Source organism: Aphelocoma coerulescens, chromosome 3 (genome assembly GCF_041296385.1).
Source record: "Aphelocoma coerulescens isolate FSJ_1873_10779 chromosome 3, UR_Acoe_1.0, whole genome shotgun sequence".
Lineage (NCBI taxonomy): Eukaryota > Metazoa > Chordata > Aves > Passeriformes > Corvidae > Aphelocoma > Aphelocoma coerulescens.
Window position 1 is genome coordinate 123,830,967 of NC_091016.1, and position 14,551 is coordinate 123,845,517.

Here is a 14,551-nt window from a genome sequence, read left to right on the forward strand (position 1 = left end):
GCATCCCGAGCCAAGGGAATTCCAGGAGCTGGGGCTGCAGTAAGGTTTTATCTGTGGAAAAGCCATCACAAACCAGCATATGGCACAGGGGGAGAATGATGGGTTGGGTCTAGCGAGGATTGTGAGGGTGTTGGAGTTAATATTCCAAGTCCAAATTCTGAGGAGTCCGCACTGCTTGTTCCATTATCATCCCACGTTCACGCCTCGCTGCACCTTTGCTCAGGCCCTGCAGTGACAAGCATCTGGATTTCAGGATTCGCAGGTAAACTAAGCAGCAAATTTGTTCCTTCCTCTGCTGCTACACAGCAGAAAAAATACATATGGAGATGGCAAGCCTCGCAGGGATTTCAGAACTCAGCTGCCTCCCCGGCAGCACCGGCCGCGCTGGCAGCAGATGGTGCTGCAAACCCGGCAGCAGCGCCCAGGCACTTCTGTGGAACATCTCCCTGCCTTCTAAAACTGCTCTCGTGGAGAAACTGAGCTCACGAACCTGGGAGACACTGCTGGTAACGCTGGTGCACTGAATATGGCCTGTTCGAGCCAGGGATGGGGCCAATCTCCTGTGTGAAGTGACTCAGTGCTAAGAAACACAGGGATTTTCTCAGCTGATTTTGTGTGAATTGTTCCTTCTGGAAGTAAACCTGGAGCCCCCCACTCCCATATGCAATTCAGGAGCTCAAAGCAAAGTTGGGTTTCCTCTGATTTGGAACACAAGAGCTGTGAGTCAAAGTAAGACAGGGGAAAGCAGGATAAAGCTGGGACTCACCAAAGAGTTTCTGCAGGTGAGTTGGCCCAGAAAAGCACAAGTCACATCACCAAGGAAGAGTTTGGTAAATGCTGAATTACCAAGCTGAACCAGACCCTGAGCTGGTATTTAGGCAAAGCTCCCAGGAAGGAGAAGGACTGATTGAAGGGGTGGTGTTGATCAGTATGGAGGTTTTATTCTCTTTTTCAGCTCCTGGTCAGTGTGATGATCTCACCCTGGATCACACACACCGCTACAGCTTATCTCAAGCTGCTGGTTAGTTTGGAAGGTTGATGCTGCTCTTATCAGAAAACCAAGCTTGAGGATCCAGCTGCTTGCTGAAAGACAAGCAGAGAAGGTCATGGTGCCACCATGGCCACCACCCTGACCAGGTTCTGTCCTCCTCCTCTTGGCCAGAAGTATCACCTACAGATCCTGCTGTGCTCCTTAAAATGGAGATATCAAAGACCCTTTGAGTCCTTCTGCTGGAAAGGACATGCAAACCTCAGGCATCTGAGCTTTGAGCCAGCTCAGCACAGCACATTTACACAGCCAGAGCCCAAACAGCAGGCAAAGTCAGGACAGCATTCCCTGCCCAGCCTGCTCCTGATTAATAAATGCCATGTCAAGGGACCCATGTGCAGCCAAACAGGTCTGCAGAGCCGGCAGCATCTCCAGATTAGCCATTTTCCACAGATTATTCCTTTTCAAACAAGCAGCAAAATGGAATGAGCCCTCTCAGCCAGCCACCAGGCCAGCAGCAAAGGACATTGCGCCACTGGAAGTGGCTGCAGGGATCAAAGGCAGCGACTTATTCTGGAACAAAGCTGGAGGAAGGGATTAGTCACTGCCGGCAGCCACAGGAGCTGGCACTGAACCCAGCCTAAGTGCTCTGAGACGCCTCCAGCACTCACAGCCCACCTCGCCCCGAGCAGGAGGAGAAACCAAACTGCTGCAGGGCTTTTCCAGCCACGGCTCTGCCACTGAGGGCCCTCACACAGCCAGCAGAGGGAGAGGAGATGGAAGTTCTGGCTGTCACTTCTTAGTACGCAAGCAGAGGTTGTGAAAATACTGGTTTGGGCTGGATAAGGTTTAGCTCCAAATCACAGAATCACAGAACGGTTTGGGCTGGAAGGGACCTTAAATCTCACCCAGTCCCACCCCCTACCACAGGCAGGGACACCTTCCACCATCCCACGCTGCTCCAAACCCCGTCCAACCTGGCCTGGAACATTTCCAGGGATGGGGCAGCCAGAGGTTCCCTGGAGAAGGGAGAAGTTCAGCAGTGGCTGTGATGTGGCTGTTGGAGCTGGAACAGTCCCACTCCTTCTGTCCTGGGAAGTTCTCCTAAGGCAGTGCTACAGAGACAAACACTTGGGGAAAGTGAGGCTTTGAGCTTGCACAAACAAGAGTTCTCATTCACAGCCGTTGGGTTTTGCTGCGATACTGATTAACGTGGGATGGGAAGAGTTTTTACAGCTTTAAATGTGAGGGCAAAGTACCTACATCTGTTCCAGGGGCAGCCCTGAGTGACTACAAACAACTTCAGATGATGTTGGATTTCCACCTACTCACTTCAGGCTGGGGACAGGGACAGAATATTTGATCAGACTCCTGTGCAGCTTAGCAATCTCACTGATGTTTTAGTAAATTATGCCATCTATATTTAAGTCAAAGTTTTTTAAAAATCAAATATATTCTGTCTCCCTCTTTATCTCATTATCCATGAAAGATTCAAAGATCCAACGCAGCTTTGAGCTTGGCTCTTGATTAATTCCCAGCCCACCAGGGAAAAGAAATCTGCTTGGGAGGACAACCCCCAAATCACAGCCAAGCAGCACAGTTTGCAAACGACGTTTCAAGGAACTCATCAATAAATAAGGTCAACACATGGAAGCCCAACTCTCCTTTGGGGAATTCTGCTAGCACAGAGCCACACATCTCTTGCCACCAGCAGGCCCTGGTGGGGTTTAGGACTCTTATTTTGCTTCCAAAGGCTCTTTAAGCCTTGGACATGCTACACACATTGCTTGGTCTCATTAGCCTGTGATTTACATAAAATGATAAAATGGTTTGGGTGGGAAGGGACCTTAAAGCTCATCCAGTGCCACCCCTGCCATGGGCAGGGAGACCTTCCACTATCCCAGGTTGCTCCAAGCCCTGTCCAACCTGGCCTTGGACACTGCCAGGGATCCAGGGGCAGCCACAGCTTCTCTGGGCAACCTGTGCCAGGGCCTCCCCACCCTCACAGCCAACAATTCCTTCCCAATATCCCATCCATCCCTGCCCTCTGGCACTGGGAAGCCATTCCCTGTGTCCTGTCCCTCCATGCCTTGTCCCAAGTCCCTCTCCAGCTCTCCTGGAGCCCCTTTAGGCCCTGGAAGGGGCTCTGAGGTCTCACTGGATCCTTCTCTTCCCCAGGTGAACACCCCCAGCTCTCCCAGCCTGGCTCCAGAGCAGAGAGGCTCCAGCCCTCAAAGCATCTCCGTGGCTTCTTCTGGACTCACTGCAACAGATCCATGTCCTTCTGATCACAGATTTTCTTCAGTAACCTTCTGGCTTCAGGTGCTTTGATCCAGGATCATGCTGGCACACATGTGCTGCTGCTGTGCTGCTCCTCAGCCAGATGGTGCCTGGACCCACTTCAATCACAACCCAAATCCACCCTCATCCCCTTCTCTTCTCCCCTCAAGTTTCCCCGCAAAGCTCTGTGCTCTGGGACCTGAACACAGAGCAATTCCTTGCATCCCAAAGTCACTGGCAACATATTTGTTACACAGAGATACAGCACCACTTCCAGATCTGAGAGAATTGGATATTCCCCATCAAAAGACCTTTTTTTCTCCATAAGGAAATCAGATGCACAGCTCTTCAGTTCCTTCTGACACCAGCAAGTACTGACTTGTGTCTCCTGCCAATCCCACATCCCCACCTGCCTCTTCCCCTGGCTAGCAAGTCCCACATCTCAGCCAACAAGGCTCAGACAGAGCCTCACCTCTGCTCCCAACATTCTTGTCACCCTTTTCCAGAGCAGACCTTAGGATTTGTCACTGTCTGATGAAGCCCAGGGAAGTTTTCCATCATTGCCACACCAAACCATCCATGTAGATGAATGGTACAAACTCCCAACGGGATTAAACACCCAGTCTGAAGATGGGCTTAGCAACAGGCACGTCGGTGGGATGGATGCCTGGAGGCTGCTCAGGGTTAACCCTCCTGCGAGAGATCCCAGGAGATTTGGGCTCTTTTAAAAACTGGGATTTAGAAAAAATGGGAAGAAAGCAGAGCTATTATCAGACCAACACGCCCCTTCAGAAAGGACCTGGCAGAAGCTCTCCGTGACCCAGCCACTCCCCAGCACTTGGCCACGAGCACAGTGTCACCATCCACCATCCCAAAGCAGGCACACGACAATTCCCTCCCCTGGAACCCCACAGTTCCCAACATTCCCTACAGCGCATCCCCCCCAGCGCGTGGCTCGAAGGTGACACGGAGCAACTCGAGTGTGTCAAGTCCCCGAAAAACCAGAGGGGCTCCAACACAACAGATGTGCAGATGAGAGCCAGGTACAAAAAGCCACTACCCTCCATCAACAGAAACGTATTTTTCTTTCACAAATAACACCCATTAGCAACTCCAAGGAGAACAATCCCCGCTCCGGAGGAGGACGCGGTTTTTCGGCAGACACAATGCAAAGATTTTGTCGAATTCAGAGGTTCGAAAGGACTAATGTGAAAGATTATTTCGCAATTATCCAAGCAATTTTCCCTCCTCATTGTTCCTGGACCATAAGGGTTTTTAAATGTGAGCAGAAGGATTTATTCATCACAATAATAATAAAACGAAATATTAAATCAATGAATCTCTTTGCATGCAGCATAAAGCTTCCATTGCTATTAAGCTCAGGAGCGTCCTGTCACATAAACCACACACAGTTTGTGTATTTAAGTACCATCTCCCTCTTTTATTTTCCCCTTCCCTAATTTGTAAGGCATTATCCTTCCATTTGTCCTCTAAACACAACCAGATTCAGACCACACAGTGTTAGTTCTTGTTAGTGGCTCTGCGCGCTTGCTCTCTTTATGAGGGGAGATTTACATTTAATATTCATTGTTAACAATGGCCAGCAAAGAAGGTTATGCTGGGATGACAGGGAAGTCCTAAAATAAATAAAAATGTAGGGAGAATTCACTCCTTACAAGTCAATATCCGAGTGAGTATATTTTCACAGGTCTGAAAATGAAGGTTGGCTTTTGAAGGTGTTGCTTCTTCAGTTTGGCTGGGGAAAAAAAATAATCAACCCAAATACACACAAAACTCAGCTACAGCCTTGGGAGCATGGAAACTCTCACGGTCACATCAGCCTTGGCTTGCAACTCCTTCTCTGCCACCCCTTGTGATACAAAGTGAGAGAAGAGTTTTGAGGTCTTTGCAGTCAATGCGAATTCAGTGGGTCCCTCTTTTGTTTTAATATAAAATTCATCTGGCAAAGTGCAGAGCAGTTACTACCTAGATATTTATAAGGTGTCAACTGTCCTCACAGGGAGGCATTTAAAGAGCCTAAGCAAAGATTTCCAGCGAGAAACAACCTTCAGCTCTAAGCATCAAAATTCGTATTAGGTTCCACAAAAGCCATTCGTATTTCATGAGCACTATATACTGGCACCTCTTGTTCTTCTCCATTGATAAAAGTATCATATGTTTGATAAAAGTATGATAAAAGACGAGGTACAGACACCTCCAACCATCCCCCAGGACGGAAGCTGAGCTGACACAGCCAACTCCAACACACACATCCCACCACGAACAAGATCATTAGAGATGTAGCTACATCTGTCTTACCATGATTGGGACACCGATGTCTGGCCACAAGAGATCCTCCGAGGGAAGCTTGGGAGAGTTCCACACCACCACAACTTTATTTAAGTAGGGGAGACCATTGAGCCTTTCTAGGGAGTTCATCAACACTTCCTCCCGCTCGTAAGTCAACATCACCACCGTGAACTGCTCCCGCGGGACGTTGCCACCCAAAGCAGCCTGGAACTCCTTCCCAGAGCCACCTGCTCCTCCACCAATTGGTCGAAATCCAGTCCCAGACCCTAAAAATTTTGCTTCTGATGGTAAAATGGGGTCAAAGGGAGTGTAGGGGAAGAGGTGGAAAGGCCCCGGAGCAGAATTCCAATTCCTGTAGATATCCATTGCGGTGAGGGTGAAATTGCGGAGATATTTGGGAGATGCGTAGGGTGGTTCTGTTTCCACAGGCCCCAAGTCCAGGTCACCATTGTCTGCCATATTGGGGTCTGTACCAGCAGCTTTGCCAGACCGGTGGGGGATCTCCACGGCAGGTTCTTCTCGGATAGGAGCAGCCGGGATTTGGATTCGAGTCCTTATGATAGCTAAGACTGTGCTGAAGACGTTGTCTGAGGTGGAGAAGTAGGTCTCCCACAAGAAGCGGCCCTGCCTCCTCATGGCAAGGAGATCGTTGTCAGAAATGCTTCTCAGAAGGAAGTGCACTTCTGTGATACGTGGCTTTGGTATAATTAAGGCTGCCTCGTTCCACCGGATCACATCGTTGTAGGGTAGCTGAACTTGCTCTCCGAGAACCACCGGGATGGCCCCAACTTCCAGGGCCTCAAACAGTCTCATGGTACACCCGGCGGAGATCACTAAATGGGTGTCCCCAGGGGTGATGATCAGTGCAAAAGTAGAAAGCTTCAGTAGCTCTAGTCTGTCATCCCTTTCTCCACACAGAGCCCACTCAGTGGGCAGACTCGCCTTAGGCTGGTTCTTACACGTGAACTCCACCAGAACAAAGTCCAGCTTGCTGTCCTGAACAGCCTTCAAGGTGGTGATGATCCGGTCGTCGTAGTCGGCCGGGGCGTTGCCTTCGATCTCCTCTTCGAAAGAGCGAACCTCCTGCAAGCTGGATCGGAGAGACTCGATCTTCTCCCCCTGGAAACTGAACAGGTACTTACGCTTGACCGGCACCTGGGGCGGGATTTCCAGGAAGTTGGGCTCGGACATGGCGTGGACCAGAGGCGATATCACGATGTCAAACCCCGGTCGATACTGGGCATCGTAAAAGGTGGACTGGGCGATCATGGCACGCCCCGTGCTGATGTTGTAAATGAAGTTCTGAGTTTCCGACTTCCTCGATAAATTGATGATGAGATGGTTGTGTCCATCAGTCCTCCAATATGGCAAAGAGTGCAACTGTTGCTCTAGTTCAGTAGGTTTTGGCAATACGGGCTCTTGCATTTCCCCCACTAAAATTATATACACACAAGCAATATTTGCATTTTCAGTAACATAAACATTAGTTCTGACAGTCGCCTCAAAGGCCTGTTTAATTAAAGGGTCTAAGGAACTACCAAAAGGGTAATCGTCACTGTTGTAGACATAGACTGGAAAGCCAGACGTCAGCGGGCAGCGTGAGTAGTCAAAGCAGTTGTGCAGCCTGCAGTTCCTGTTGGATTTTGGCAGGGGGAAGGTCGCATCATCCTTGTCTGGCAGCAGCCGGATGGGCAAGGAGAGCTTAGGCTGGTTCTGAGCCATCAGCTCTTTGTAGGAATGCTCAGTCTGACTGATGACGTTCTTCAGCTGCAGCAGGTCCTGCTTGGCATTTTCAATGCTCTTCTTGCAGGCCTCGATCTTCAAGTTGAGCTTGGCGATCTCGCTGTTGAGCTCCTGCCGCTTGGCCTCGAGCTGGAGCAGCTCCTCGCTGACCGACTCGCGGATGCGGCACAGGTCCTGCACGTGCTTCACCTCGCACAGCTCGTTGCCGGTGCGGGGGCCAAAGATGCGCTTGCCGGCATCGTCCGCGTCGTCGATGGTGGTCAGGTAGTAGTGGGCAATGAGGGGGAAGAAAACGAGGATGATGAAGAGGGTGAAGCTAAGCCAGGTGAGCCGGATCCGACTGGACCATCTCAACACCCACGGCTGGCCTCCGTTCCCCACTCCCCCATTGCGCAACATCGTATAGCCAGTCATGAGTTCCAAAGTTGCCGCGCGCACAATCACGTTGGATCAGTAGCCATAACCAAAAGAGTTTTTATAGCGAGTCTCTCGAAAGGAAATGTTATTGTGCCTGCTTAACGAGAAGCCAATGGAAGGGGAATTTCATCTTCTTGCCGGGCCGGCGGCTCTTCCACGCTCGTTTTGCTGCAGGCACAACTTCTGATCCCGTTAGACTCAATCATTGACCTTCTCACCCACCTCCAGCCCACCCTTGGTCTGCGGGCAACCTTTGCTGGAAGTGTCACAGCGTTGTCATGGTGATTCAAAGTCGCAACCGGCAGAAGAAAAACACAGTGGGACCGAGCCAAAGTCTACCGCTGCTCCCGACATCCCGCATTACCATCCAATGAATATGCAGAGGCAGCAGCCATTGTGCAGAAGGAGCCAGAGGGGACTCGGAGCACTGTCAGTCTCTCTCATCGCTGCTGTGAGGGTGAAGCTCTGCCATTCCTACAAGAGAACAATCAGAGTCAGGCAATACAACCTAAACGACCCATTACTCACCTAGGACATTTAGATTTAAAACCAATTGTCCTCTCTCAAAAGAACAACCTCTGGGCTGTCACCTGAGAAGGTGATGGGACCCATTAGATGTGGACACGCAGCTTTCTCCAGGCACTCTGCTCTTCATTAGGGTTGTGTAGGGCTGCTCCAGACCACACAACCTCCTCAGCCCTGGACCTGGATCCCTGTTTTTCCCACCTGCAAGGCCCCCTCTCCTCACATCCAAACCAGAGGTGTTGATGTACACCTGCTCTCCCTGCCCGCCTCGCTGCGATCCCGGGACACAGCAGTGCTGGGAGTTTGTACTGCATAACTGAGCGTAATCGCCATTGTTCTGCTCTAGTGACTAGAGCTGATGAGGAATTTTTAGATGAAGTGTTTTGCTTTCATTTCCTGCTGGAAAATTTTAATTCATTGCATGAGAAAGTTTAAAGGGAAGGCGCTTGTGTTGGTTATGATTAACTGGCTGGCTGCGTACGAGGGAATTTCTGGTCAACGCTGGAAAAGTCTACACTGTACATCAAAGCAAAGATGCTGAAGTTAGAATCTGTTGGGAACCTGCTGGGAGAAATTCTTCCCTGTGAGGGTGGGGAGGCCCTGGCACAGGGTGCCCAGAGAAGCTGTGGCTGCCCCTGGATCCCTGGCAGTGTCCCAGGCCAGGTTGGATGGGGCTTGGAGCAACCTGGACTAGTGGAAGGTGTCCCTGCCTGTGGCAGGTGGAACTGGATGATTTTTAAGGTCCCTTCCCACCCAAACCATTCTGTTATTCCATGAAATTCAGCTCTGACTCTTAGCTCTAGGCCAGCAGATTCAAATCTAGGGCACATCAATATGCTGCCACTAGAAAATCTCTCTTCCCTTTTATTGGCATCCTCCAAGGTACTGAAGTTTCTGGGATATTCTTTCACACACTGGACTTCCCACATCACTGATGAATATAGAGCTGGGCTCAGCACCAGCTCCTGCACGGCCTCAAGAGAAGCTCATTCATTTCCGTTTCAATTTTTAATTAGAGGAAAGTCATCCACGCTGGTGACGGTCATTTTTCACTAAATCTATTTAATGCCCCTCTCATCTACTCATCAAGAATTCCCAGAAAGAAGGTGAGGAAGCAAATCTCAGCTGAAAGAGAGATCTGGAAATGAGCCAAAGCAAAAAAGCTCATCTTAAAGCAGCAGAAAGAAGTCAGGAGGAATTTTCAGTGTTGTACTCAAGTGCACGTCAGAGAAAATTAAGGGGAAATTTGATTTTAACCAGGAAAAATCATCATGGAGAGGGGAAATATGTGGGGTAACAAAGCACAATCCCTAGGCCTGTTGTTACACAGACATTTGTTGCCACTAACTTAACACCCCGTGATTAAATGGGATTTCCATCCTCCCCACCAATGTGACTCACAACCCAGTTGCACAGCAGAACGGGCACTTAAAACTAAGGCAGTTTTAAAATTCATGACATTGGCAAAGAGCAGTGGTGTGGATCTCGGAAAGCCAGGAGGATAAAGGGGCTAAAAAGTCAGCAAAAGGCTAAATCAGCTTTCTTAGGTCTTGGCAGCACATGGCTGTGGGCAGATGGGAGGCTCCGGCCTCTGGGACTGCTCTGCCCAGCAGCAGGATTTTAGCAGGCACCAACATGCAACTGAAGGCAAAAATAATAATAATAATAATAATAATAATAATAATAATAATAATAATTTTAAAATATTTTATTTGATTTTATTTTTCTTTCTTTCCCCCCTCTTTTCAAGCTCTCTGCAGGAAGTGAAGCTCATGCTCTGTGTGTGTGTGCCAGTCCCAGCCATTTCAACCTGGTCTCACAGGGGCTGCAAAGATCCTCCAGTTGCCACCAGTTTTCTGCAAACAGCTGGCCAGGAGATGAGCTGCCCTAATAATGCTATTCCTGAGGGAAATGCCAAAGCACACACTCACTTGAACATCACAGAATCTAAAAATCAGCTTAACTCCAAGGCACACGTGGGGAAAACAAGCTTTGCTTGGGGTTTTTTTGTTTGGGGGTTCCATGGGATAAGTGGGGTCTTAAATGTGGACACATGGACGCATTGCTTTGGGCTGGTCAGAGAAAACTGCAGCCTCAAAGGTGAGACTGCATCAAAATCTTACTCCTTTGTGGTTACTTTGCCCATTAATAAGCCATAAACGGTAATGAAATGGCAAACTGGACTCCTCTAAAATAGCAGCTGGGGTCCTTGAAAAGCCAAATCCATCACCCCACACCTGATCCTCTGCAGCTGTTCTGCCACCTAATCCTTCCAGTGGCTCCTCTGGTCCTTCCCTTCCTTGACACAGAACAAAATTCATACTCCTCACCTCAAAATATGGGTTGTGAATTAAAAATATCCGTATGCTCAGAAGCCTGAGGTTGCCAATGTGACTCCATCGCTCTCCTGGAAAACACCACGTGGGAAAGGCCAGGGCAGGCTGAGGAGGGATTTAAAATGCACCACACATGGCTTGGGATTAGTTAAAAGTACGGACTGTCAGTATGAAATATGTGCTGGTGATAAAATGAGCACTTTAGACACACTCCTGGACTCTTCTTCACTATAAAGACTTTATTCCTCATCAACTCAATAGAGCCTGAGGTTGTCACACGTTGCCATTAGGACTTATAAAAAAAAAAAGACAAAGTAAAAACCCAATCCGTGGTTTTAGTTTTTAGAAAGAGAGATTTCAGGGCTGCGTTTATCAGCCCTGGGGAAAAAGGCTGCTGATTCCCATCGTTCCCAAAAAGAAATCTGGGAGGAGGAGAAGCAGGAGAGTTGCTGAGCTCTCCAGCCAACTCATCCCTCTGACTCCCAAGCACTATTTAGTTCTTTAAACTTATCAAGTGTCATGAAAACTCTTGTTGATGTTACAGCACAATGTTGCTGTCTGATGGAGCTAATTACATACACACAGAAAGAGGCAGGAAGAGCTCTTGGGAGATTAGAAGATCAATAATTATCAGAGCCTCTTCCCAAATGCCAACCTGACTGAATTCTCAGGCACGACAAGTTTGCACATTGCAGCTCCTTCTGCCATGAAACTCAGCTGCTCAGAGCACATTGTCAAAGCTCAGGCTGCATTCCCTGAGCTTCCCTCAGCTCCACAGCAGGCACTCCTCGTGCCAGTGAAGTTATGGGAATACCTGAGGTTCTCCCTCATTTTGGCTGGTCTGATCTGTGTTTGTGGAGTCATTACTCTGCAACTGTTCAAAAACCTGAGCGCACCTGCTCCTCCCTGCTGACACCTCTGTTATCCATCTCCCTATAAAATTAGGGAAGTACTGCTCCTTTCTCAGCATATTTGTGAACAGAGCCTGGAAATTTTAAACTTATGGTCCTTCAGAGCTCAGCAGAGCAATGCATAACCATGAGGCAGAACATGGTGGCACAGACTGCACTGTGGGGAGGAAAACCCACAGGGATCCTGCACCTGCTAAATCAGAGTTCCCAAGCTCTATCTGTGTGCATCCATACTCTCTTTCCTTATGGAATCAGGGGTCTGCAGTGTTGTTATCCACAAAGTTCTGGTGTGCTGCTCTCCATGGAGAACAAACCCACCTCTGCCACACCAGCTCCCTCCTGGCAAATGGGGAAGGACCTCAGGGAGTTTGGAAGTGGCTCCTGTGCTTTATCTGTCCAGGCTTGGAGAGACAGCTTCTATTGCAAAGCCTCTCTTTCACCAGCACTAGAAATGAAGTCAAAGAGAGAAAATAAAAATACAGCATATTACCCCCTTCAGAACAGGGTGCAGCGGAAAAAAACAAACTTCAAACAACCCTTCAGCAACGATAACTTTCTACTTCCTAATGCTTTCAAAGGGAAGGATTACATCCCAAATCTCCAGTCACTTTGGGAACAGGAGCAGTTGAACAAGGAGAATAAAACTATCAGGTACATGCTTTAAGGTACAGTTGGTTGGGAGCAGATCCTTCAAAGCAGCAGATGGACAATTCACTCTGAAATGCTTTGCATGCAGCAGCCTTTGGGATCATCCCGAGGGATTTGTACCATCTCCAGAGCTCACAGGTACAGAGCAATTCTCCCAGGCTGAGATCAGTGCTGTTACAGGCACAGGTAAAAGGTCCTGTAACCTGGAAATTCCAGGGATAAACTGCATCCCTGGCTTTAGGGAGTTTCATCTAAACCAAGGAACATCCAGCACGTTTGCAGCTCTATGCAAAGCCCAACCTGCTTCCAGCCCTGTTCCTCATCCACATGGGCATGTGCAGGGTAAAGGGAAAAATGCTCCAAGAGACCTTCCATGTGCTCACTCTGGAAAAGTAGGAAACCACACGTGCTGAAGAAGGCAGGGGCTTTAGAAGTGGCACTTTGAGCCCTCAAAGGGCCTCCAACATCTTTTGAGAGCTCTTTTCCACCCCAAGTTCCTGGGGAAGAAGGGTGCTCACTCCTGTCACCATGGCACACAAGTGATGTTCTCCTCTGTCCTTCCAGCTGCAGGGAATGATGAGGGAAGAAGCAGGAAGAGCCAACAGATCAATACTGGCTCCGAGCCTGGTGTCACCAGCAGAATTCTGGGGCTTTGGATCATGGACTGGTTTACACCACACCAGGTCTGGGGGCAACAGATGGGGTTCAGCTGTTTCAAAGAGGGAAAAGGATCATCCTGCAGGAGTTAGGAGGGCTCAGAGAAAGAGCTTTAAACTGGATTTGAAGGAGGATAGAAGAGGCCAGAAGATATCTAAAACTTGCTGGACAATGCCCAGGTTCAGAGACCTCCCAAGGTCCCTTCTCACCAAAATGACTGTATGACTCTGTGTCCAGGTTGCCAGGTGACCACAATTCAGAAATGTGAGGAGAAACCCGCAGTCAGGATGTCCTGGGCCTGCACCCAGCTCCAACACTGCCTCTCTCCAGCACCCAGGGGAATCCAGGCACACCCACGACCCTGACCTTCATCTCTCTCTCCACAAAGCAAAGGTGACCTCAAACACTTCAAAGCAGACAAGTGAAGAACCGAGTCTGGCTCTCAGCTTTGTGTTCCCATCTGGGCATGGGGACAAGATCATGCTCCAGGAGATGCTCAGTATGGAGAAAATACAGAAACCTCTTCCCCAGATGCTCGCAGGAACCTGAGCTCTGCCCTCTGCCAAAGGCTCACAGGCTGTCCCTGCTCCTCGGCCGAGCTCAGCCGAGTGCTTCACAAACGCTCATTTATTCTGATGAAATCCTGGAGACGGGAAAACCACATCCCATTCTCAGAGAGCAGGTAATGGAGGTGTGGAGAAACAACTTGCCCAAGGTCACTTGAGAAGCCGTGCCAGCTTGGGATTCACTCCACATCTCCTCGTCCTATCCGCAAGATCATCCATCTTCCCAGCCTGCCTTCTTCCAGTGGTTTCCTTCAGCAGTGCCTTTCTGCTTTTTGCATAATGCATTGTGAAATCTACTTTACATATAGAGCTTTTAGTTCTTAAATTTATTATTTAGTGTTGTTTTCTGGTAATAAACCAGTCACAATGTTTTTTATTTATTCTTCCAGGCTGTACACAAGCACTTCTCTGCTCAAAGGAACATCCAGCTTAGGAGCAAATCCTTCTGTGTCCTGTGGGATGGAGTGGCAGAGCATCCTGGATGCAAAGTTCACCCCTCTCCTCTCCAAAGCTCTGAGCAAGGGACCACAGGGCAGAGTTTTCCAAACTGGAAAATCCCTACAACCACAGGGGCTGATGCTGCAGTGCTCACCACATTCCTAGTTACAAAGTGCTAAAGATATTTTGGGATGTGGGAAGCAAACCGAGGATACTCCAGGATGCAGTGGCACAAGCTTTTACTCGTTTCTAAAGGGGATGTATTAGGTGTGGGAGGAAGCAAAGGCTCTCTTTGCTTTTACCTTGAAGTAATTAATGAACAAGAACTCTCCTGAGGCAAAACCACAGCCAAGAGACGGGCGCTCCACATCACACGACAGAAGCATGAAGAGGTCAACTCCAGGCAGGAAGAGAGGGTTGGTTTCCCAAACACTGAGACAGCTCAAATCCTTGGTACTCTTTGTGGTTCCAGCCCCAGATAGCTCAGGCACGTTATTTTCCCCAAGGCAAAACCACAAGCCTCTCTCACCTCCCTAAAACACCCTCATAGCTGCTTCCACAGTAGGAAATAACCACGTGGCAGGTTCAGGCTCCTGCTCCCTGACAGAAGCTTCAGGTCATAATTAAGCATAAATTTAAAAGTTTCATTGTCCTGGGTGAGTTATAACAAAAAGGAAATAACTGCCTGAAAAGCACAGATACACACAGACTGTTTAACAGCATTGCACTCAG

At 49.0% G+C, this 14,551-nt stretch overlaps 1 protein-coding gene across 6 annotated transcripts in view; it reads right to left on the reverse strand.

Annotated features, from left to right (window-relative positions):
* EXTL3 (exostosin like glycosyltransferase 3) overlaps positions 1 to 14,551 on the reverse strand; it is a 132,929-nt gene that overhangs the window by 18,689 nt on the left and 99,689 nt on the right. For all 6 annotated transcript variants that reach the window (XM_069011868.1, XM_069011866.1, XM_069011864.1 and 3 more), the window contains one exon: positions 5,588 to 8,212. In XM_069011868.1, coding sequence (XP_068867969.1) covers positions 5,588 to 7,735 — 2,148 coding nt within the window. In that variant the 5' untranslated portion in view covers positions 7,736 to 8,212. The remainder of the gene's footprint in view (positions 1 to 5,587; positions 8,213 to 14,551) is intronic.